General features: G+C 36.8%; 1 protein-coding gene across 7 annotated transcripts in view; it reads left to right on the top strand.

Annotated features, from left to right (window-relative positions):
- The window catches only part of mast4 (microtubule associated serine/threonine kinase family member 4), a 138,911-nt gene that overhangs the window by 74,754 nt on the left and 37,514 nt on the right, over positions 1-26,643 (top strand). For 3 of the 7 annotated variants that reach the window (XM_079608347.1, XM_079608346.1, XM_079608345.1), the window contains exons 4-6: positions 7,192-7,223; positions 17,477-17,557; positions 26,481-26,569. In XM_079608347.1, coding sequence (XP_079464473.1) covers positions 7,192-7,223; positions 17,477-17,557; positions 26,481-26,569 — 202 coding nt within the window. Of the gene's footprint in view, positions 1-7,191; positions 7,224-16,106; positions 16,409-17,476; positions 17,558-26,480; positions 26,570-26,643 lie in introns of those variants that run through there. The other 4 variants (XM_079608351.1, XM_079608350.1, XM_079608349.1 and 1 more) reach the window with 2 other exon arrangements.

Raw genomic sequence — 26,643 nt, 5'->3', positions numbered from 1 at the left:
TGATCTCATTGAGTATTTGTATGTATTTTACATAAAGTGTGGTTCTACAGTACCAGACATACGTTTCCATCAGAGGTGTCAGAGGTCCATCAAAAGTGTTCACATTCATTATTCAGGTAGAAGTACAGATACTAGGGTTTAAAAAGACTTCTGTAGAAGTTGAAGTATCAACTCAAGCTTTTTACTCAAGTGAAGGTGTAAAATAACTAGTTTCAAAACTACTTAAAGTATAAAAGTAATGTAAGGGAAAAAATGCCGTTAAGGACAAAAGCTTAGGCCGTGCCACAAAGGGCTATAGTGCACCCCACCTCCTCAAAAAAATATTTTTCTAAAGGCCATATTGTTATATTAAAATGTTAATGTTGAAAAATGTGGGATGCTCTAGGCTACCTGTTTCAGCCGCATATATAGAAAATTAATTTCAGTTTTATTTCAATTTTAGTACAATGCAAATACATTAAAGAACCATGAAGTATACTACTGAGCATTAACATGTGTTTCATGGAGCGGAAGATAGGATGACTAGTAGCCTATAAGTATTCTAATGGTGCAAAAAGTCAAACTTCAGAGGTATGTTACGTCGGAATGGTATTTTATACTTGGGCGTAGGTTTGTTTTGAGATTGGTAGGGACTGGGGACATCCCCAGAAGCGGAGGAATCAGGGAATTAATAGGATAATGTATTAAGGTTTTTAGTCTATATTGACCTTAACAATACGTTAATTCGTTAATTCTGTAACAGGGAAATTATATTATTTTATATTATTATATATAAATAAAGACAAGGAGGTAGTTTAACAGAGACTTAACTTTACTCTGTTCATAGTGCAATGCAATAGTGCAATGCGGTTGTTTTCCTTGCTGCTTTCATTAAACAGATATATACGGTAGTTCACCCTAAAATGAAAATTATATACTCACCCTCAAGTTGTTTCATTCTACTCGCCCTCAAAAAAAAATCTATGGAAGTCAATGGCTACCATTAACTGTTTGGTTATCGACATTCTTCAAAATATCTTTTGTGTTCAGCAGAAGAAACAAACTGGTGTGAAACAACTTGAGAGTGAGTAATGATGACAGAATTTTCATTTTTAAATAAGTGAACTAATCCTTTAACAGAAATTAACTGTTGGCACATATGTTTCACATCAATTTAGTCCAGCTGATGAGACTGGCATGACAAGGGTTTCAACTTGATCAGACAGGCCTCTCATTTCAACAAGACCAAGCTTTCAACAGACCAAGCAATGCTATTTTTTCATGTTTTATGGGGACTTTCCATAGACATGATTTTTATACTGTACAAACTGGGTATTCTACCCCCCTAGACTATCTATCACAGAAAACTTTCAGCATTTTTACATTTAAAAAAACCCATCACTTTAATCTTATTATAAGCTGGTTTCCACAACAACAACAACAACAACAACAAAAATCCCGAAAAATATTTCAGATATTGCCATCTTTAGGGTCACTCACTCACTCACTCACTCACTCACTCACTCACTCACTCACTCACTCACTCACTCACTCACTCACTCACTCACTCACTCACTCACTCACTCACTCACTCACTCACTCACTCACTCACTCACTCACTCACTCACTCACTCATGTTTGACACCTTTCCCGCGAATGTCATACAGTATATTTTAAAAACGGCTGTCCCCAATTTGCCATGTATTCTTGAGCACAAAACTGTTGATTTCTCCCTCGCTTACCGCGTCTAAAAAATAATTACTCCAGTAAAGTATAGATACCCAAAATATCTACTTAAGTAAGGTAACAAAGTATTTGTACTTGTTACTTGACACCTCTGGTTTCCATAGACACTGAATCAGATATTGAATCCTTATTTATGGATATTAAAATCATGGCATTAATATCTTGATTTGATTGTATTCAGTTGCCAAACGTACAAAAATGTTTTATACCTATAAACGTTACATATGAATACCAGGTAAGAATGGTACAAGGCTGCAGATTACTTTTTACTAGATGACTAGTAATCTTAATTGTGAGAGAGCCCCCAAAAATACAAATAATTTTACTAATTTAAAATGATTTAAGTTACTAAAAAAAGTACAGTGGTTACAGACTCCTCCACTATTCAAAATCTTATGAAGCCATGCAATTTTTTTTATTCAATGAAAACCACCCCATCATCCTGTGCTGTAGCTCTCAGATCTCATTTGTGCTGAAGAACAAATTATGTTTGTCATCAAACCTAGCACGAATGTGCATTGACGTGAAATACACCAGCATAATGACATTTTAAATCTAAAACACAAAACCTAAAATATAACTGAAGACTTGGTATATAGCGAGTTTTAAATTATATTTTCTCCCCTCTGTTATTTTTTAGTTTAATAGTATAAATCATCATCCATTTTCATTCTATGGAAAAGAGCTGATTAAGCATTATGAAAAAAAAAACAACAACATATTTTTTACTGTTCTATTTGTCATACAGATTTTTATCAAGAAGGAAGAGTACATTTTATTTTTCGCTGATCGATTACTTTAATGCTTGTAGATTATACTCGCGGATTATTAATTTAGTAAAAACTGCAGAGTCCAAAGTGTGAAATGTTGCAGATTTCCCTTGCCATTGTAAAGAGTGACTCACTCTGCTTACCTAGTCTCTGAAGTTAAAGCATTCATCTTATCATAAATCTTAATGTAAACATTGCTCCTCTTGACCGGGGGCCTTAGCACCACTGTCCTTGGGGCGAATAACAGATGGTACATCCGGTCAACCTTTTCCATCAGAAACCCATTGAGAAAAGAAAAGAAAAGAAAAGAAAAGTTGAAAGAGGGGGGAAGCCCGTACATATACAAGTCAGCATTTCATACTGCCACACTTTTGATCTTGCGATGGTGCAGAAATGCAGCAATTTCAAAGGGAATTATTAATATGCAATCATGGCAAGGTCTTTAAAACAGTATCACTAAAGCTTTGATGTAGCTGGGACGTTATGAAGTTTCATGTCGTGGTCAGGACATGCAAAAATGCTGAGATGTTTAAGACAGTAGACGGATGTTTTACTGTTCTTCTGTTATGTCAGATAAGAGGAGTTGAGTTACTGGGCTGCTTTGCTTTGGAATTTTACATTGCAATTACATGCTATCATTAAATTTACTGAAGGTAGATGTCTTCAAACGCCCATGGATGGTTTGAAGTTGTCGGTCAATACCTCAAACATTATGTTTGAAGGCACCATGACCTTGTGCTTGTCTCAGATTTAATTTATTCACAGTTAAAAGACAGAGGATCCAAAAGCTGCAGTTTTAAAATTGAAAAGTGAAATGTGGTCATGTAAAAAATAAATAAAAAATTGTGCTGACAAGGTCTGGCCAAAATAGCTACTTTTAAAAACATATATCTCAATATTGTAACTCTTCTCAACAGAACATTTTGAAATATTTGATCACTTTATTCATGCTTTTGCTCTAAAATGCGTTAAGGGAGTCCCATAATAACACTGCATATGCAATGTTCACTGTATAAAATACATAGAGATTAATCTTTAAAGTTACAGAAGTTATTCAGTCAAGAGCAGTGAGTGATTTGATTGTCTTTTGGTGTTTGATTAACGTTAAAAAACAGGAATCACTACAGGAAAATAGGCTGCTGTCACTTTAAGACAATGCATAGATCCAAATCACCAATACTGTACACGTGTTGTCTTTCTCAGCTGTTTACATTTACTTAAAACATAAATAATTATGTTTGCTAGGGGACTCGTCATGTCGGGCATGTTGACAACTTTTGCGTGAATTTTTCCGTCCAAGCGCAAGAAAACATCTCATACCTTGTACTTTGATAACCTTGATTTCCTGAGAGAAGGGAACGAGATATTGCGCTGTAACACTTTCCCATTCCCCCGTCTCCTCAAAATACTGAAGCCTGATTGCATTTCACCAGTCAAAATTACTGGCCAGTTGCGTTTGGGTGGAGCCAACCATTATATAGTTCGGTGCTCAACGCCATTGTTTCAGAATCTTTTGACTGCCAAGAGGGGCCTGTAAGACTGAGTGTGTAACTGCGTTGAACACAATGTCTCGTTCCCTTCTCCCCGATAACCACGGTTACGAAAGTAACCGGAGATTTTCCCTTTCGAGTCGGTCTCTCAGCATTGCATACTAACACTTTGGGGACCACATTAAATCCTGTTGTGTTATCCAACATAAGCACAGAGAACAGGGCTTCACAGGTAGCCAGACTACAACGTCAAGCCCGTTGACCTCCTACATTCTATTTAGCGGACCTTGGGGAAACTATGAACAGCCAACTGAAGACGAGCTCCAACCCTTCACGGGCAGGGGCTACTGCCTTGGCTTTGGTTTGCTTGCACTGATAAAAATGATTTTGTGATAAATACTACAGAAAAAAAACTATATAATTTACATGAAAAAGTTAGTTCAGGAAAAAAAAAAGTAGATTCTAATAGTACTCTGTTTTATTACGTTGATATTTACGCTTTCATTTCTACACTATTTAAGTAAGTAAAATTACTCAACTTTTCTGATTCTGGTGTTCCCATCATGCACTGGGAAGTAATTTCTGCTTAAAAGTCAGCTTTTCCATCGGAGGAATAAATTACATTCGATCAAATAAATGCAGCCGTAGTTATCATAAGAGACTAAAACAAATGCAATTTTATCAAAAAACAATTTTATCTTACCAACCCCCAAAGTTTGAACATTAGTGTATATTTTGAAAATATGTCTTAAAAAAAGGGTACAATAAAAGCAAATATTAATCAAATATATGAATTAATATTTAAATATGTATAGGAAGTATCTTAACACACCAAGTATAATGTAAATATTTGACATGCATGATGCATCCCCAAGCCCTAATGTTTACCTACAGTATACATAATCGAACCTGCATTTCTTGCAAAAACATCATGCATTCTTGTACCGCGTACATGGGGAAATTGGTGTGTTTCGTCCTATTGTGGTATTCCCAAAACAAAATTATCCTAAATTCAGCCAATGAATTCAGTCAATTATTATTTTATTGGTACTTATATTTCAAGTTGTCTTTTTTACATTTTTCAAGACCGACATTTTAAAATGTGCAGTTTGAACTGGATTGGTGTTTTTCCATAAAATCTTGCTATGCATCTTATGCAGTATGGATCTTTACCACAATGTTCATAATACAGACTGCATGCTTTAACTTTCCCCCATACCTTTTTTTTTTTTTTTTTTTTTTTTGCTTTCCATTGAAACGATGGAAATATAATTCAATCATTCTCGACTTTCCACAGGCACATCTCTCCTAGTAGCTTTGAGAGTGAATAGTAATGCATATATTCATGTTCAGCCGTGGGTGAGCCTGCCCAGCGTTGAATTCATGGTTAAACCCTGCTAGAGTCGCACCATTTCACTGCTGTTCCCTGCTGTGCTCTGCAGCAGCTCCAGCGCTGCTTTTCATTCATTATTTTTGAATAGCGTGAGGCTACGGTATCTCAGGGAGCCGTTGCACCATACGGGAGAGCTTGAAGTCACAGTCGCACATCAGAAGTTCAGAACTAGCTGCTGCGGGAAATGTGACATCCCATTTTTGGAAACTGTGGTCCAGCTCAATTATATGCATTTGAAGTTGAATGAACACTTAATCGTTTTCGGTTTCATTAAAGTGATGCAGGAACGGGGATGTTACAAATGTATTTCAGTATAAATGACAAATTACTGATTAAAAATATAATTATAATCACTGTATGAAAGTTACTGGATTTACTCAAGACACTGTTGTGCTAATGTTGTGACTGTAACTACTGTCTTTTCGTTTTCTCTTTTATTTTAATTTACAAACATGTAGACCTTTTGTTTTATTGAATTCATTACCCTGTAATGGTAATATCACATGGTATATGTATGTAATTATACATATATTAGAGTATATTAGAGCCCAGAATACCATAATACTTTTGCTCTCCATCCCTCCTATAAAAGTCAAAGGTCTCAAATTGGATATATTAATGCATCAGCTCAAATGCCCTCTGGTGGCCTCCTGTGACTATTGCATGTGCTCACTGAATAGTGATAACTTCTGCATCTACAGATGATCAAATGGGATTGTTGTAAATCGTACTAATTTACACCAGTTTAACCATCCTTACAGATTTGCTGACAGTCCAATTTGGCTTAGGAATATATTTTTGGGCAAAAAATGTTGAAAGTTATTTTATAAATTCACTTGAGGTTTGAAGCAATAACACGTAATCTAAAATTGATTATTTATTTTAATGTATCTGCTGCTATGACTCAGCAAGTTGATGTGTCCACAGTAAAATAGACGGATCAGATATCCACTACTGCTCAAAAGTTTGTAGTCAAACTTGAGTTTTTTGAAAGAAATTATTTGAATGCTTTTATTCAACATTCAGCATTAAATGTATCAAAAGTGACAGTAAATACATTGTACAATTTTACAAAAGATTACTATTTCAACTAAATACTGTTCTTTCTATTTATCAAAATGTCCTGGAAAATAATGTACCGTTTCCACAAAAATATTAAGCAGCACAACTTTTTTTTTACATCGATGATAGTAAATAGTAAATTTATTGAGCACCAAATCAGTATATTAAAATTATTTCTGAAAGTGCATGTAAGACTGGATTAAAAGCTGCTTAAGTTTAGATGCAAGTTTATATACAAGTTATATTATATATAGTTATTTTAAATTGTAATCATGTCTCTATTTTTTTCTGTAATTTTGATCAAATAAATGCAGCCTTGTTGAGCATAAGAGACATCTTTCAGGAACCCCAACTTTATCTTACTGACTTCAAACCTTTGAATGGTAGTGTATTCCAAATGTTTGTGTTGTCGCATAGGGCTGCTTGAATGGTAGAGGTTAAATATTCATGTTTTCTTTGGAACTGAACGGATCTGGAGAGATTGAAAACTGGGTCACCACTAGCACCACTGGGGTTACCGTTGAAATCTAGGACACCTGTTGGCATCCACTGACGATGAATGACTAAGCAAAGACTGCTCATAATTGGCTGTCATGGTGCCCAAGCTGCACATCCAATAGGGACAGAAGAAATTATTTTAATATTAAAAACACATTACCATTAAGCATGAAATGTTTCTTTACATTATTTTTATTAAATTTTATTCGGTCGTGGAAATTAACTTTTGTTCTTTCTTTGTGCTTTCTTACAGAAAGAGCTCAGCCTTCCCAGACGAGGAAGTTTGTGAGTAAACCTACTTTGATTGTCTTTAATTTAATAGTCACCCAATACACAAGAGAGTCTAGATATAAACCTACATCAACAGCAAAACATTTATAGATGTTCATCCTCTACAGACCGTAGTCCGGGTAGGCAAACTTTTAAACAGTGAATTACCAGATTTTATTATTAAAAGAATAAATGCATCTCATTCTTTTGGCCATATTAGTTTATTATTATTCTTCTTTTTGCTGTTTATTTTCCTGCTTTGAAGATTTTAAGAGACGAAATTTAAAAAGTGCCTAGTTAGCTAAATTTCAGTTTTATGTAAATTACCCTCCCAATTACTTCCCATATCGAGGTTCTATATGCAAGTTGACGAGTAAACAATGTTTCTGTTGTCTTCATCCACATAAAAATATTAGCTATTTTTAAAGCATGCATTCTTCATATGTATTGTATGTATGTATGGATTTATCTATTTATTTATTTAAATATGACTTGCTCATTTGCATATAAATAATGTGAAATAAAACCTCAATCATGCAGTTGTTACCTGGCGGTTAATGTACACCCAACAATACCCAGGTTTGAATCCTCCTCTTTTGTGATGACTGGAATAGTTCACCCAAAAATTTAAATATTCCTGATTATTTACTCACCCCAAGACAATCCAAGATATATATGACTTTCTTTCCTCAGCCAAAGAGAAAATTAAGGTTGTAGAGGAGAACATTCCAGGATTTTCCAATGTAGATCATTTTTGACGGTCCAAAAGCAATATTTAGGCAGCTTCAAAGGGCTCCACATGACCCCAGCCGACAAATAAGGGCCCTTTCACACCTACCTTGTTTGGTCCGGATTTTCTGACTTTTCAGTTTGATCCGAACCAAAATTACAGGTGTGAAACCTCCCCCGGACCACGGTCCGGACCAAACAGACGAAATTTGGTCCGATGAAAAGAGGTAGTCTCGGTCCGGATCAAACTGAACAAAGGTTTTGGTTCGCTATAGTGTGAAAGTATTTTCTGTAAGGTTCGGACTTTCAGACCATTTGCAGGAAGTTCCGGTGGTTCCCGCGTAGCCGAAGAAGACAATGATAGCAGGAAAAATGAGCCGTGGTAGGCAGCTCATGAGGAGAGGAGGAGACAAGGTTTTTATTTGAAATATGGTCTGACCACATAATAAGAAGTCAACTGGAAAAACGCTTGCAGTCTTCTTCTCCTTTCCTTTTAGGCGACCTTGAGTGCCCAGAAAGGTGCCAAATAAATAAAATGTATTATTATTATTTCCTACCGGCGACGATCAAATGTTTACACAACGAGGACGTTCATTGGGCGAATTTGAACTAGCCTCGCGTATAGTTGGTGCTGCGGGTAGTAATACCATAATAATAACAATATAGTTTCAACGATATGCTTCTGTTCATTCATTGTTGTCAAATTTACCCGCCGATTTGACAACACGCTGACGTCAGACGCACGTCCGTTTACAAACCAATCAATGTCGAGATGCAGCCCACATAGATGTTGACGACAGGTCGCAAGCATGTCATGTAAAGTTCTTTAGTGCGCTCGCGTAATTGCAGTGTGAAACCAAAACTTACCGAATGTATAAAATGTAGCATTGTATCATGTAACATTAACTTTGGTTCGGACCTTGGTGCGGACTTTCAGGTGTGAAAACGCCCTAAGAGTCTTCTTTACCGAAAGATCAGTCATTTTCAGAATAAAAGAAAAAAATATATACTTTCTTTACTACAAATGCTTGCCTTGGTCCAGCTTTGCTAAGCGCATTCACAAGACATACGTGTTAAATGGAGAGAGAATGCTTTCTTTCAAAACCTTAATTTCTCTTCAGCTGAGCCAAGAAAGTCATATACGTCTTGCAGGACCTTGGGACATTTAAATGTCCTAAATGGTAAATATTTAGGACATTTTCATTTTTAGTCCTTTACTAGTCCTTTAAAGGCAAAAAGATAATTTGTAATAATGATTAAAATGATGGAATGCATACCATTAAAACTTTTAGCTGTTGGATAATGGCCTACCTGCAGATACCAATGAGTTTTGTTTGAGTTCAAGGCTTCCAGGCATAGAACATCACACAGCTTTCTTCCATTTCACCTAGTCTTGAAATTTGACGGTGACCAGCATTTATAAAAGTTAGATCTTTAACTGTCATCTGCATTAGGCCCTCAAAAAATGGTCATCTATATGTCATTTACTCATGTCATTCTAGAACTATGATTTGTTTCTTCTTATTTAGAACAGAAAATAAGATATTCTGATGTCTTTCATGTAATAAGTCAGTGGGATCCATTGTTGTTTTGAAAAAAAAAAACATTGACAAAAATTTCTACATTGTTCCATAGAAGAAATAAAGTAATACAGGTTTGGAATGACTCAAAGGCGAATTTGACTCAAAATGTTTCATTTTTGAAGGGTTTTATGTGATCTAAAGCCTTGTTTACTTAAGTGTCTTTATAGAATGTATATTCATCCCTTACATTGATTTAATGAAACCTTCACTTCCTGTGGATGATGTCTGGCTTAGATTTTATCTGGGAATTGATCCATCAATAAGTGTTGTAACAAACTGTTATGATCTGAGGAAGTCTTGGGTTACAGAACAAACCTTTATTACTCACAGTTCACAAATAAATCTACATCCCAGCCATTGTTTTGGAGTTTCAAACACAAGAAGTTTTATAATAATGTAAGATTGTAATTATGTGTTTATAATAATAATAAGATTGAATCTCCAACATTATTACCTGCCTACTGTCCATCATTTAGCTGTTCACATGGGTTAACTGTTAAATTAAAAAAATATATAATAATTTCAAAGCTCCCTACATATTGTTTAAAAAAATCTGTATTTGTCAGCATTTCCTAGAATCAAATATGTCTGTGTTAGTATGTTTCTACTAAACTTTCTTAAATAGAAATAAAAAAAAAATATAAATAGGATTAACACAAATGTGAAAGAATATTTGATTGAGGCTTTGTTATCTGAGCAGCTTGTGAAATCGTTGCTATATCTTTTGAAACTTTTGAGGTGGTACATGTGAGATAACTGGGATCTTTTTGAAAATATGAGAAACAGGCCGTGCCAAAAATCTCAATTTGATCTTCATTTAATTTCATTAATGTCCAGGAGAAACCGTTAGGAAACTTAAGGTATCTCACTGGTGAGTTGTTATATTTTGTGTAAGTGTTGTCAACATGCCATTGGTTTAAAATGTTTCCTCACAAATGATTAAATAATGTATTCATATATTTGGAAACATAAACACAGCTTGATAAGTGATCACCCAGGACCATCAACCCTTGCATTCCTTTTGAGCGTCATGTTACTGTATCTTCTCTCACAGCATTCTCTGATGTCTGTAAACACACAGATAATATTACCAATGCTCAAAGTGGGCCAGTACACACTTCTATATTTTAATCTGTAGTATCCTCATTTTGTCTTGCGCACCGGCCCTTCTCACTTGTTGCAGGTACTCTGACCGCCCACACTGCATACCCCTATGCAATTTCAACCCAGGGGGACCACCCCAACCCCCTTAACCAAGAACCTTCAAACATGATCAAAACCTATTTGTACTTTATGATTTTATAGCTATTTGTACGTGCCATTACTTTTTAGTTTGCCACTTGAAATCACATGGAATCAATAAAAATCCCTTCAGGCTGTAAGGGGTTAACAGTAACCGTCATCAGAGAGCTTGCATATCACTTACATAAAGCTTGGATGACTGGGATCAGTGTCGGCCAATTATGAGTACAAAAAATCTGTAGTCTTCTATCGGCTGCAAAAATCCTGGTCTGAGCATCCCTATTTCAAAGCATAGTTAAAAGGGCTTTAGTTTACTTTCTAGTCTTTGAGGGCATATTTTCCTTCTAAATGGTTTATATCAGAAATGCCCTAACTACAGTATATATAGTGCAACATTAACTTTTGTTCTATGGCCCTCAGTCAAGTTTGATATACTGTATATATTTTTTTTGGGGCCCATTGTAGTTAAATGTTTGTGCACCTCAGAGCACTTCAACATAAGGTAGTTATTAAGGGTATTCATCAAACGGTATAATTTAGTTAATATTTCATTGTTAAAAATCTATGCAATTACAAATATATATTTTTTTATCAATTAATCAAATATCATGCAATTAATTCCATTAAGATTGATTGATAGCCCTAGTATTAGCCCTGACAGCCCTGGTTATAGATCAGACCCATGGTAAGGACACTAGAATTAAGCCCTTTAAATATCTCCTGAACCTGTTCATTGTGCATTTCAAACTGTTTTATACATTTATCAGTAACGTTTGGAGTCGAGATGATAATGGTCCATGTAGCGTCTGGCTGTAATATGATTAAACAGGTATTTGGTGTTGGTTTCTGTTTTGACTGTGTTTGTAATAGGTCAGAGGTTTGATTTTCTATACTTAGAAACCATGACAGTTGGCAGTTTTTTTTATAGTGATCCTGATGACTGTGTCTGGTGTCAGTTGACCTGTCAGATGTATGTGAAGATACAAATGTCTATGTATGTGTGTACACACACACACACACACACACACACACACACACACACACACACACACACACACACACACACACACACACACACACACACACACACACACACACACACACACACACACAGATAGGCTATATACATATGTGTGTGTGTGTATATATATATATCTGTGTGTGTATGTATATAATACTGTATGTGTATATATATATATATATATATACATACATATATACATACATACATATATACATACATACATACATACATATATATATTAGGGCTGTCAAAAGATTAATCACACGATTAATCGCATCCAAAATAAAAGTCTTTGTTTGCATAATATATGTGTGTGTACTGTGTATAATTATTATGTATAAATACACACACTCATGTATATATTTAAGAAATATTTGCATTTGCCTACTGTATATACATTTATATAATTTATATTATATATAAATATGTTATATATAAATATAACCAATTTTTCTTAAATATATACATGGTTGTGTGTGTTTTTATATATATAAATAATTATACACAGTACACACACATATATTATGTAAACACAAACTTTTATTTTGGATGTGATTTAATCGTGATTAATCTTTTGACAGCCCTAATAGAATCATGAACCCCTCATAAATTTCGTCTTGCTTATTTGTTTTAAGTGCTATTGGGAGGTGTGCTATTCTCGTTCTAGAGAGCGTTTGATTGGATGAAAAATTGAGCAGGACATGATCAGTATTATTTGGTCCATTTGTTGGTTTTCATATCCTGTTTCAACATATTTAAGGCATGTCACACTTTTCCCCATGCACTCCACAGCACTTGCATTCTCTTTCCACTGTTGTTCTCAAAACATGTATTTATATTAGAAAACAACTGAGTGCTAGGGCAGTGCCTCTGACAATGCACGCTCCTGCTTTGCGTCAGTTACACTCTCATGGTTGGATGTATATGATAGATCTTCAATGTGTCAAAACCTGTCAGAAACAAATTAGTAGAAGAAAACATGTCAATGAATTTTATCTGCTTTTTGCGTTTGTGATTTATGGCCTCTCTGTTATGACGGCGGCACAGGCATTGTGTGATAAATGTGCTGTTACGGTTTGTTTCGGAGAGGGAGTGAGTCAATGCAGTGGTCATGTGACTGGGCTCGATCAACAGTGGGGTGGAGTGAAGTGGTGGATGGGGAGGTTATGACACTCAGGTCATGCTCTCCAGATGTGTTTACTGAATGTTAATGAGAGGTGAGTCAACCGTTTATACAGCAGCATCTGTGGCAGCAGGCTTTGGCATTTTTATACTATTTTTAGTTAAAAAAAAAAAGTAGAACTTAAATATAAAATAAAATACAATTAATGAAATGATGGCTGTTAAATGCAATTTTTTTTTTTGCAAAACATGACCTATTTAGTAAGGTATTTAGAGGGTCTTGTGAAACTTAATTACTGCCAGTGTTATTTCATAATATTGCATATACTATTATAGTATTTATTAATATTTTAAGTTGAGGCTTTTAATTCCTTTAGATATCATTCTAACCTACACAATGTGTGTTATTGTCTGATGGCAGTTTGGAAAAGAAAGGGTTACTGCAATTAATGAATGTAAATAGAGGGTAATAAGTGAAGTGTGACCTGTTAAATCCCAATGAAGCAGTCCCAGTGGCCTCAGCTGATTGCTTCATTCCCTTCACACACATGCACACATTGAGCCTTTAACATTCATTTAAATCTCAAAGATTAAAGCTATTTTTGAGACAGGTATATGCCTGTTTGCTTCAGATAAATAACTAATCCAGTTTCTTAACATGAATGAGTTTATCCTCATTTGTCAGAACCGCAGCAGGTGTTTAACTGGGTTACGTCCTTACGCCCCACTTACCGGTTCCCTGCTGCTTCTGCTTGATCTTTGATGTGATGTTCACTGTCATCTGCAATTGTGTGTTTTCATGAGTCTGCCAACTGTGGTCAATAATTTACTTTTCCTAAAAAAAACTTTTCCTTTTTTTTGTTTAATCAGTTTTGCCTTTCGCATCTTCATCTTGTCATTTGTTGATGTTTTGTAGTTCCAGGCATGCACACTTCTAAGAGCTAAAGTATGTATTTTAATTATGGATACACCGATGCATCAGCCAATAATTTATATTGGCTGATAAAAGCAATTATTTTCACTGTCATCCATCAGCCGATTGTTAAAAAACAGCCGATGATGAGGCCCGATTATATCCTTTCAGTCAAAAGCAGGTGGACAGACGTGTCAGACTGCTCAAACTCATACTGTGTGAAGAGAATTTTCCTTGTTGAATTTAGGCCAAGTTAACGCATGTCTCATGTGTTTACCTCTGGAAAATTACCCAATGTTCACAGTTTGTTTGTTAGCTATATCAAAAACACTAGAGAGGAGCTTATGTACAATTAATTATGCATGTTTGAATCAATTTGTCATGAAGACAATTATGAAAACTACCATATGCGCAACTGAGCTGTATACAAACATTTCAGTTTTTATTTGAGTGTAATTATTATATCTGAAAATAAATAGCATGTTGAATATAGTACTTTGGGCTTTGTTGTTAATTTTATTCTCTAATATTACAGTATTATACCAAATGAGAGTTCACAGTATAGTGAACTTAAAAATATCAGATATCATTCTCCACTATCAGTATATCGGCTGAGAGATGTTGTATTATGTATCTCTAATTAAAAACAAAACAAAATCAGAGAGGATTATGCTGATTGTAGCATCCATGGTTACAGTAAGCTCAAAATTGCACTCAAGTACATATAGCAGAAAGTACAAATTGCACATGCAAATCCATTGATATGCAGTCATGAGAGTGTACGTGAATAGAAAACAATGGGACTTGTGATGTTATGGAATATAATTTTTGCAGATTTATTGATTATTACGTTTGTTGGCACCCTCATACTTTGAAAGTACATTTCAAAGTAATGTGGTGTATTTAAATGTGATGTTGCAATACCTGGCTAGTAATGTTTTTATGTTTGTTTATATTATCCCATTTATTATGTAGCAAGTGTTAATTTTACGCCATGTCTTCATCTTTTCGGCAATATGTCTTTGGGTAATATGTCTCTCATTTTACTGTCTGCATATTGATGTTGCTAAGCAGAAGGGCACGTGTGGATTCAGGTCTGATGTCTTTCTCGGCTTTATGAGTTTCATTAGCAGGTGTTTAGCGGAACTCCGATTAAATTGCTTGTTAAGGCTTGAGCTCATTATAGCAACGGTCTCCAAGCACCTTTGTCCCCAGTGAAACTCGGTGCCTGGTACAGATTAGTGCAAAATTCTCCATGTACCATAATCGCAAGATTATTTTCAAGGCGTTCTACTGTAGTAAATTTAGGCTGTTTTGTGTATGTTTTACCTTTTTATCTAGTTTTGAATTATACTTGCCTGTGACAAACTCACCACCACAATAATGTGAGGAGGGTTGTCAGGGTGTTGATATGTGGTTACTGGGGTGTTCTAGGCGGGTGACTTCCTGTCTGAAGTCTGTTTCTGAGTGGTTTTAGCATGTTGCTTGTGGTTGTCTGGGTGTTCTCAGTTTTTTGCTGGGCTATTTCAGTGGTGATGCCAAGGTATCATGACTATGCAGTTGTAAATGTTCTGCGTGGTTGCCAGGGCATTTCTGTTCATTTTTGTTTGTTTATTGTTTTAAATTAAACTTATGTCAGCTATTTGCTAAGGCAATATTTCAAATGATCTTAGTATTTCATTTAATATTTATATATTTTATGTATTTCAGCTTAATTTCAATGAATGAAAACTGTCATTTTTGACAGTTTTAGGTTAACTATAACTGTTTAGTCCACTGCTACGCAGTTGCTAGGTTGTAGCTTACAAGTCTCTGTGATATCCTGTTTTCTAAATATAGCTCAAGCTCTTCCTTCATTTGTCTGTGGCATTTTATAGTCCGACAGGTGAAGCCATATTTCTGATTACTTGGAAAAAAACAGCACCCCTCTTCTGAATAAGCCACATGATTTGTTATTATTCACAGATAGCAACTGTGAGATACCCAACTATGAGAAATGATTATGTTTGCTTTAGCAAACACTAATGAAGTGTCTTCATGTCTTGGTTTCTCTTTGAAGACTTGTCCTTTTGAGACATTTATGGCTTATCTTATAGAAGAACGTTCACACAGTTTATGCTGCAGTGTAATTGGGGGAAACGGACAACGTGAATGGTGGTCAACAGCCCTGCTGCAGATAGGAAGTGCTGCATGTAGACGACTCTGATTGTGCTTTGCTGACGTAAGGCTGCTTTGGTGGAGGAGGGGCATTTAGGTCTGTTTAGTGCTGGTGCGTGAGCAACAGGGGAGGGGGAAAGGATTGTCGCCCAGCCTCCTTGCCCTCCACAGGCAGTTGATGATCACATCTGACAGCTCGGGTGGAAGTTGAACAGCTCAGAGCACTAGGTCCCCTGTATCTACTCCTCCTCTGTGACAAGCTCTCAGCCGGTTTCTCCGCACCAGAGCCTGGCTTTGGCTCTTTGTCAGCGCATGGGGGTGCGGGCAGGCAGACTACGTGAATATATCATGTACACAATAGAGTGAATGAGCGCAGCGTGACCATGAAAGCCCAGCGGGAGAGACTGAGGATTCCAGGGTTGACATTGGAGTGAGTATTTTCCCTTCTCTCTCACATTTTTTTTTCTGGCTGCGAAGACAGCAGACTGTTTATCTGCAAGTGTGTCTGTCGCTGTAGTGGTGACAGCACATCTGAGCAGTGCACCATTACCACAGTAGCAGCGTCTGCAGCATGTGCTGAAGGGTAAATATAGGCTTGCTAGCTTGTGTAGATCCAGCTAGTGTCCCTTTGCGACGGCTTTGCATGTGATTTTGATAGCACAGGCTCATGTTTGGATAAAGGATGATGATGCTAGATCAATATTGGATCATCTTCTAGTCACGGCTTGTCAGACTTGAGCCAGAAGGAATTGCGCAGCAGCTGCCTTTCTGTTTGGCTATGCTCCTATCTGCGTATTTATAGTTTTTGATCTCCGTCACTTATTGAATCATGTGGCTGTATTGCCCCTACAGAAGGCCTGATTGTTTGTCAACCTGTTAGCAGGTCAAAGACAACGCCGTAGTGTAGCGACATAACATAAACAGTTAATATCTCGTCATATTAGATTGGCCTTTGACGTTTCGATAAGATGAGGCGCCTTTGTTTTTGTTTACAGGGGTCGTAGCAGATGCATGTTTGCGGCTATGATCAGGTGTTGCATCATGGCTGCTGTTGCTAAGGATACAGATACATGCGTATCTCCTGGACATGTCAGCTCAGCAATTTTGCCTAACATGTTTTGTTTCTCAATAAAGGGACCTTTGTAACGCTTGATAGAAGCATGATGCTTGTAGATTTAACAGTGGTGATTTTTATTTTTACCGATGTTAAATTAAATCTGCGCATGTGGCCAGTCTGTAGATCAACAAGTGTACAATCCAAAACCATTTCATTCTTAGGTAATGGAATGTAATGGACCAATGTTGTGGTAACCCTTCTTGCAACGCAGCATTTTACCGAAAAAACCTTTAACAGTCATGCATGACGCTGCTCTGTGGTTAATGCATGCAAGCTTGTGTGTCTCTGCATATAAATAAGCTCTCAACTTCAAAGGCTGCATCCTGAGAGAGACTGTTCTTGTTCATGATGAACATTCACAAAACTCAATTTGACTTCCAGCCTCACTCCACGAAGCTTGAGCCCAACTCCCACAAGCCCTTGCAGCCCATGCAGCCCGCTGCACGCGTTTCATTTTTGGAGGTAAGCGCGTGCTTCTTTCACATAGCCATTTTGTTTTGAGGCTTAATATGTTCAAGGCTCTGTGTTCTGCCACTGAAAATGAAAGCATGGAGTTCAGCGATCGAAACGGCACATGGTCTCCATTCAATTATCTCTTTTGAGTTTTATTATTTTTACATTCAATGCCTTTGATTGAGATTTTATTTTCTAAAACTGTGGGGAATAGCATTGTTCCTTGTGCTTATATAACGTTCTTAGTGTCACCCCCTTCCTCCAGTCTTTTTGGTGATTCTCTCATTCAACCTCTTTTATGTGATAAATAGGATTTGCTGCTTTGGCCATTGAACATTTTGTTGGAAAGAGCTCTGCTCCATTTTTGGGGAAACCGTTACTAGGTCATTCAAATTCTAAAAATGAAGAACTGTGGCAGTGAATTCTTTTTACCACTTAGACAAAGGAAACGTACTCTCAATTTTTGAGAGACGTTTTGAATAGTTTTAATGATTGATTTTTGCACGCTTGACAGCACAAACCAATTGGAACAGTTTTAAAGGTTAGAATACATTACATGAAGAGTTTCCACAAAACATATTAATGTGACGTAAAACATAAAAAACTTACATAAACATAAAAAATAATCGCAGCTGTTGCGATTTCAAAATCGCGATAAGCCAAATCTGTTTAAGTGCGATTACATGGAAATTGCGATTAATCGTGCAGCCCTAATATAATTATATTGAAAGCAATAGTTTGTGCTTTATATGCAGTGGAACTCTGACAAACTCACAAAATCATAGATCCTCCCTTTGAAATGTGATCAGCAATGGTAACCAGGGGTGCCGTAAGATAACCAGAAGTCCCTAAACTACAGCATTGCGGTAGACCCCGTACCCCAGATAAAAAAAAAAATATTTTAGCTTTCTGTCAATTATTTGTATCAAATGTATTTTGTCGACATGCCGGTTAACATTTACAACACTGTGTGTATGCTAAGTAATAATATAAGTCAAATCTAGATGAATGTGCAAATTCAATCTTTGCCAGTTGTTGGCGCTTATGGAGCAGCAGATAGCGGTTACATAAACAAAGAGCGTTACAACACTAGCAACACTACATAGTAACAGTACATAATTACAGGCTTTATACAGAGGTAATATGAAAAGAAAATGCCATCAAAACATTACTGGCCGAAATGTGAGTTTACTGTAGTGGCCTGCAGGGGTGTTCTGAAATGAGGCATCACATTCGTCAGTTGTTTTTGTTATTATTATTATTATTTTATATTCGTATAAATCAAATGTAAATTTGTGTCATGGTTACAGTTAATGTTGTCACATTTTCCTGGTTATATAAACATGACATAAAAAAACAAATACAATTCAATTTTGTATTTTAACATGTAACAACTACAGTATGTAATTAATGTTATATTTATTAAAACCAAATATAAATCTCATCAATTTATTTTAAGCATTTTTACATCTATTCCAAAATAATAACTAAAAACAGTAACAATTTAAATAATATATGGTATATTTAACTGATGTTCAGCTGTTCTTTTCATTAGTCAACTTCTTTTTGGATCATCAGTCATCAAGCTCTGTAAACACTGGTCACCCAGACACAAAGATGTACCTTTTAATTTTACCAAGCTGATTACTCACCAAAAAAAAAAACACAGTCATGTTTTCAGGCCATTTCAAGTTGTATGTTGACGTGACATAAAGCGGTGATATCTAAGTAAGTTGTTTAATTGCTTTTTAATTAGCCTTCCATTTAACTCCATAATGTTTTTATTTAGACCGATTCACAAACACAAAGCACGCACAAAAAAAGGAGGTGGGATTTATAGCACAAACCAATCATATCAAATCGAATTATATCCAATCATTTCATGTGACTTTCCCCCATTCATTCTCAATAACCCCCAATATTTCAATATGTTTTGATGTCACATTTTGTTTTTATTTTTGTAATATGGATTATTTTCTCATCCATTTTTTTGAGGATGCTCTGCCTTACTTACCTCCTCATAGGAAACACCCCTAGTTTACAGGGATGGTATAAAAACTATGAATTAAACAAATTATTAAATATAGATAAAAAAATCACTTGGCATAAATGTGGGCTATTCGGGGATTGCAAACTGCTCTGAAAATGCGATGACAGCATGACATTTTTACTTGGAAACAGGCAGTGCTCATGCAGGTTTTTTTATCATAAGCAATATTACGATTCCTGTTTTTCCATCCTCAGATTTAAAACCTCCTTAAATTAAAATTGAGACACGGCCAGCACCGATGGAACACCGTGACTGGATCTGAAACCTTCAGATGACATACAGATTAGATTCACACTTTTGTAAGTTGCTGAACCTGCGTTCAGCGCAGAGCGGCTCTCTTGCACTGTATGACGTTACAGAAAACTAGTTGTCCAGTCTGGTTCCATTTACACAGCAGAGCTTTGCCGAAATTAAGTTGCGAGTCTTGAAAATGTACGGGTGTGTGAATTTTTTTTTTTTTTTTTTTTTTTTTTTTTAGAATTCGGTTGTCACTGCTGTAAACTTCCATATATACAAATATTTTTTTGAAAAATAAAATGTTCCTGCGCAGTGTAGGTCCCTGGGCTTCAGCCCATTGAAGCCTGTGCATTAATGCGCCCCTGACTAATTTGAGACATGTTGTTACCTGTAAACTGCAATGTGTCTCAGCTCACCCTCTTGTAATCGGATCACCAAGGCTAGGTATAAACAGGACCATAATGATTGCTGGAATCTATACTCATTCCCTTGGAACAAATCTGGCAATCATCACGTTGTGTTGAAGCTTCCTTTTGTTTCACAAAGCTCACTTTGTAGCCTATTCTGGAATTCACCATTTAAAGCCCTAATGATGAAGCCAGAACTGTGAAAGGCACAGTTAATCTGCCCTTGTTTGTCATCAAGAAAGTCTTTTGGGATAGCTGATGAAGTGGGTCATTGAGCTGTTTGAACTAGTTTGATTAGTTGATGTTTACACACAATCGTGAGACCAGTAAACGATGGAACTGTTTAGATGAGAAGAAGGTCATGACTACATTACAGAACATTTGCATGCTTTCTGAAAAATATTCCTCCTGGGGATGCTGATTGGTAAAAATGCAATTTTCACTAACTTTCTCAGGCATAACTAAAAGGTGTTTTCTTTAGGGAAAAATAAACAATCATAACTAGTCCTGTAAGTCTAAATAAATAGTATCACTAATGTCCGAAGAACTATAGAGAGACTAATATTTTATTTTAGTTAAGTGAAACGTTTTCAAATTTCAGTTGGAAATTCTGCTCTACTGCTAGGCCATTACTTGAGTGCTGTTATCTTTTAATAGCGTGGCCTGTTATATTTGGTTTTCCATGTTTTGCTTGGTCTTATGCACAGTTTGCCACACAATTCTTTCTAAGTATACCCAATTGACTGTGAAGGCTTATGGATCTAGTGGATCTTTCTTTTAACTTAAATCACTAATTAACTTAAAGTGAGGTTTACTTTCAGCTTTAAGAGCTACCTTGCTCTTTGTTGAATCAGAACACTGGTATTTTTTTCTGGTTTGTCCCGTCCAAATAAGAACACAGATAATGGTGTATACTGTACATGTATAGAGCACAGTCTGGCACAGAAGAGAGTGGGATTAGATTGTTCCCAGATTTGTTAAGTTCCTATAGGTCACTAGGGTTGCAGGAAGAGATAAGAAGTCATGAGACTTCAGATTGATTGAGCTAGACTTTGCTCACTTCATGCGTGACCAGGGTCCTCATTATTATGTCTATATCTGAAGCATTATTTGAGGATTTGATCAGTCTGTGTGCCTGGCTTAGTCATGTTCTCTCAGGCCTGTCCTAAATTCACCTTAGTGGTTATCGGCCCCTCTGAATTCAACAGATAATTGTCAAGACCGAGCGGCCCCATTCCACCCCACCAAGTTCATCTGTCATGTGTCAGGGAGGTTGAGCCTCGTGTCCCTGCCTGCCAAAAGAGCAGATTGAAGAACAGAACAGGAGCAGATCAAAGGTGTTGAAGTGGAAGAGAGAGGGTGATTTTCCTCATGTGGCAGGTCCAGTGAAGAAAAAAAAGGAGGGAAAAGAGGTGGACCTGCACATGGTTACGGTTGAAACGCTGTGCATTTCTATTTCAAATGGCCCTAGGGGTTCTGGCGCAGGGCCAGACAGGGAAAGCCGTGATTGCATTCATTGCGTCGTCTGCTGATGATGCATTGCTCCTCTGACTCACACCCCCTCCCTTCCTTTCCTCTTCCCTCCCTGTCTCAGGATGTGGTACGGTAGGTGCCTGTTACATGATATGGAGCAGTCTTGACTCTCAATGAGTCTACAGGAGAGCGGCAAAGCCACACAACTTTCACATCCAAACAAAAAGTCATCCTGCTGGAAGTAGTACTGTCCCTCTGTCCCAGAGGCATCCAGCGTTCGAGCAGGAATGGATATGACCTGAATAGGAAACAGCTCAGAGAAGCTTTCTCACTATTCGATTTAGGACACTTCAAAGGACACACCGTCCCCTTGACAGCCTGTGTATGCTGCAGCGAGCAGCAGATGTTCCTGGACGAAACTCTGTAGTGGCAGAGCGTTGTGCTGGGAGGACTTCCCGGGACTCTTGCGCTGGGTGCCTACTTCTCTTGGAAGCCAGGCATTTCTCCTCGCTCTCTTTTTTAAGACTACTCAGAGCACTCTGGGGGCATGACTTTAGGATAATGTCTGACTCCAGCTTATGGACTATGCTCTCCAACTTTTCTATGCCTCACTTTATCAGTGGAACAAGTCTACGGCGCTCCAAAAGGTAATCAAGTTCCGGTTGATTGTTTGTCGCCACTTTACAGTTTTGTGGGTTTGGGTTTTTAAGTCTTAAAACTCTTATCAAGAATTAAGTGAGTTGAGGTTATAGACAAGAACAATATGGTAATGCAGGTGCTGTGTTTTCTATTGTGTTAAATGTCCTTTGTGAATTCTGAACTGGAGTACCTCTTGATTGTAATCAGGACATTTTTGTTCCGCGCATGCGGCAAGCACAAAAGATGTTTACGTACAGGAGTAATTACCATGCATTTGTCTAAATATGCATGTTGAATGTGAGGAAAATGAATTGTTCTCTAAATCCTCTTGAGCATTGCCGGCTGTCTCCGTGTTATTTGACGGATACAGTCGAGGTACACTGCTTTTGCAGTTGCGCTGTATCCTTTTCACCTCTCATGTGACAAGACCAAACCTTCACCAAAAGGCCAACCAGCCATAGATATCTCTGATTTCAAGCATTCATGTGCATTTCTGCTTTTCCTTCTTGCACACATTTTAATCCTGGGAATGACCCATTTTACCATTGATGATACAGATGATCCGATTAGTGTCCTCAGGATGAGTAAATCTGACTGAATCTGTCATTTGTTTGAAGTGAATTAGTTGTGGAAAACATGCAAGGAAGACATGATTGTGCTTTCTTCACAGTGCGGTGTTTATTGATTTGTACTGGGTGGAGGGTTACGTAGTGTGTCTTTGTGTAATAACTGTGACAATGACACTCAACTATGACACCAATAACAAGGCTTTCTTTGTGTGTTCCTTAGTAAAATTATATGATAACTAAATGTTATATTGTGCATCTCTTCTTAATTCATAAAACCTTGATTTAGGCTCTTGGTTCCTCAAATGTGCCCATTTATCCAATCATGGTTTTTTAGAGTACAGAATGTTTTTATTCTGACTATTGTTGACATTCTGAGTCTTCTGACATGTTGGCCATGAAGTTTTGTTAACATAATATAAATTAGTGACGCTCGCGAAGTAATTTAGGTATTAGATATTTATTTTGTTTCATTTCTGTATTGAATGGCATGGGCGGATGCTGTGCAGATTGTACTTCAGGGCGATGTTTAGAAGTGAAGTTACTGGATGTTTCTCTAGGGCTTTATAAATTGAGCATCATATAATTCGCATGTATTAGCATTAGCACTGAAATTAACTCAAAGCATTAATTGTATGATTTGGTAAGAAGGTAAATGGAGCCAGGAAATGAATGCGAAAGAGAAAGGGGCACGGGAAAAAAGATATGACTGGATTTAAATGATACATTCCCAGGATTACTACAGCTGTGGTAAAGCACATGCACCAACCACATTGTCAAATAATGTAGCAGAGACTGTTTATATGCAATGAACAATGATGAATTTAACTCTTTGTAAATGAAACAAAGGACTCACTGAGGACAAGCCAAGACCATTAAAGAGACAGCGACGGAAGCAAAATGTCTGTTGTCAAGTAGCATAACAGTGACTGATACTTTATGATTCAGTCATTACGATGCTTACAGTCATTTCTGTGTGGTTTTCTTCCAGATGTAGCATGAGTTACTGAATTGTCATCATAGCTACAGTAAGAAGTATGGAGCTGAGCACCCTTCATTTCTAATCTGCTTGTGTGCAAGAGCTGTATAAATAGCAAAATCTGATCCTCTTTAACTGAGCGCTCATGAACCAGATATTATACTGAACCATGACTCGCATTTAAATGGGTCTTTTGTTGCTCTTTTAAAGTAACTTTCACATCTCAAAATTCTTTCACAGGTCCAAAACACCATTTATTGCAAAAACAGCTTGTCGTGAAATCTTAACATCGTAACCATGAGCTCACGAAAGTACCACATTACTGCAAATGTTTACTGTACATATCCAAAGTTACATCATTTTACATATCTGAAGTCTAAGGGTCAGATTAAAGGTGAAAAATGCTCATGTAAAACTAAAGTGCAACTGTATTTGGTGCAAGAATCCTTGTGGTGGGCTTCAGGAGAAAATATTAAAACAAAAATGGTACACAAATGATTAATATAGCCCCTTTAAAGTGCTTCATTTCCATTTTTCTTACTTGACATTTAATTGTTTTTAGAGTCATATAAGAGTCACAGTCATCTGATGCTCCACCTGCAGTACAATTATTTAAATGGTTTTTGATTTTCTAGCATATGTAGCCAAATGTCATATTATTCAGAGACATCATGGTTTGTAGTAATGTTTCTAGATGTTTTATGAATCATATTCGTCTGCACTGGTATGTCTCACTCAAATACTTATGATTGTTGCCTAATTCATCTTAGTTCACTAAAAGCTGGAAAGTGTTTCTTGGTTTCCAAAAATCATGCACATTTTCAGCCAATGTGCTGACCTATCTAACTCCGAGAGAAATACTGTCTTAACCTTCATGCCCATAATAATCTGTGGTGAACACTTATTTCTCATGGCCTTTTCTTTAATACAGTATGCATGCTTTCAAGTGGGAAATGATAAGTTATGAATCATAGAGATAGCTAAAATCATAGTTCTCTTCCAATGTATGCAAAAGAGCAGCCTGGACGTTGTTAAATGCATACCTTTTGGTTCCTCCATTGTTTTTGAAAGTCAGAATGATGATAGAATTTTCATTTTTGGGCGAACTATTCCTTTAACACCTCCATGAATGCGATAGATTCACTGGCAGTTGCTCTTCACAGTCTCTTTGCTGAGGTGTTGATCACAAGGGCTTTGCAATGTCATCTGTGATGTCTGCCAGGCTGCCATTTAGACACCAGCTTTGGGATCAATGGCTAGAGAAGAGGCCAGAGTCACATGTTCAATTCCCCTCTAGAATTTTATCCTGTCCTACACTACTGTGCTGCTAAACCATCACTATTCCAATTGCCCATACTTGGGGTTAGGGATTTTTTGCATAGATATGGGCTATATTTGTTATTAAGCTATCAAAAATATATATACACCAGAAAATCATAAAGACTTGAGGATGTGCTCTTTTGACATGTAAAGACAATAAGTAATCAGTTACCAATGTTCAGTAGTCTTACACCTTAGAAATGCCCTGACTTAATGACAAGTGAGGTTTACAAGAGTAAATGCAAAAAATCAAGTTCTTTATAATCTACACTTTGGGAAGTTTCTAACAGTAATGCTTCTAAATTGGTGTATTTTCTTGCCAGATGTATTTGTTTGTCTGTATGTGTGTCTAGTCCTGGTAAACCCCATGTTATGGGGACAAAATGTCCCCTCAAAGATGGCAATATCCAAAATCCTTGAGCTTGTGGGGACATTTTTAGTCCCCATGAGGAAAACATCTGTGATGTTTTTTGTAAGTGATGTTTATTGAAAATCTAAAAATGCAGTTTTCTGTGATGGGTCGGTTTAGTCTTAGGGGATAGAATATACATCTTTTACAGTATAAAAATGATTGTATTGTCACCCCCACACCAAAACACGATGGTTCTGCATGAATGGCCTATAGGCTGTGTGACAACAACTTTGAGATATTGTTTGTTTTGTAGGGTACCTACAATATTCTAAGATTAGAGTAAACACTGAATAGTTGTGATGCATGACAAGTGAGCACATCCGTCTCTGGCTCAGTGCCAGCCAAAGTGCTAACGCAGATTTGAATTTAGCAGTTGATCACATGACTCACTGAATGTTATACTCCCATTATCAAAAGTAAAAATATTTTTTTTTGTCTTTTGGAAGCTGAATTCAAATCCATTTGGCTCAAAAACCTGAGGGGTCACGTGCTCGAATGAGCATGACGCCTCTGCCCCTGGCATAGAGTGTGGATGTGAAATGGTGTTAAATAATTCACCGAGATCATGTACAGTAGGAGAGCAAGTTTAATGTTCCTGAAAGTGTAATTCAGAGCAGTGTTCGAGGAAATTCTATTTGCCATTTACCAATGCAGTTCTAATATAAAATCAATTATCTATAATGGTACATCTGTCGTTATTTACACTTGCTACCGTGATACTTTATGTAATGACAGATGTACAAATAAAGTATTAATGCCTCTCAAATAGTCTTGCTGTTGTCATTTTTCTGTAACAGGTATTATTGCAGTGGTCTGTTCACAAAACAATTTTTTGGTTTGTTTTTCTAGCTGCAGAACAAGCAACAGAAAAAGTCTAATAGGGAGTGGACAGTCATCAGCTCTTCCTCGACCTCACTCACCTCTGTCATCACACACAGGTAACCGGTTCATAGTGTTTGTCTGTTTGTGTATGTGCACAAACTTCATGAGCTGTACGCTAGATCTGTGTCTT

This window comes from Phoxinus phoxinus (assembly GCF_949152265.1).
Source record: "Phoxinus phoxinus genome assembly, chromosome: 3".
NCBI lineage: Eukaryota > Metazoa > Chordata > Actinopteri > Cypriniformes > Leuciscidae > Phoxinus > Phoxinus phoxinus.
This window is presented reverse-complemented; position numbering and strand designations above follow the sequence as displayed.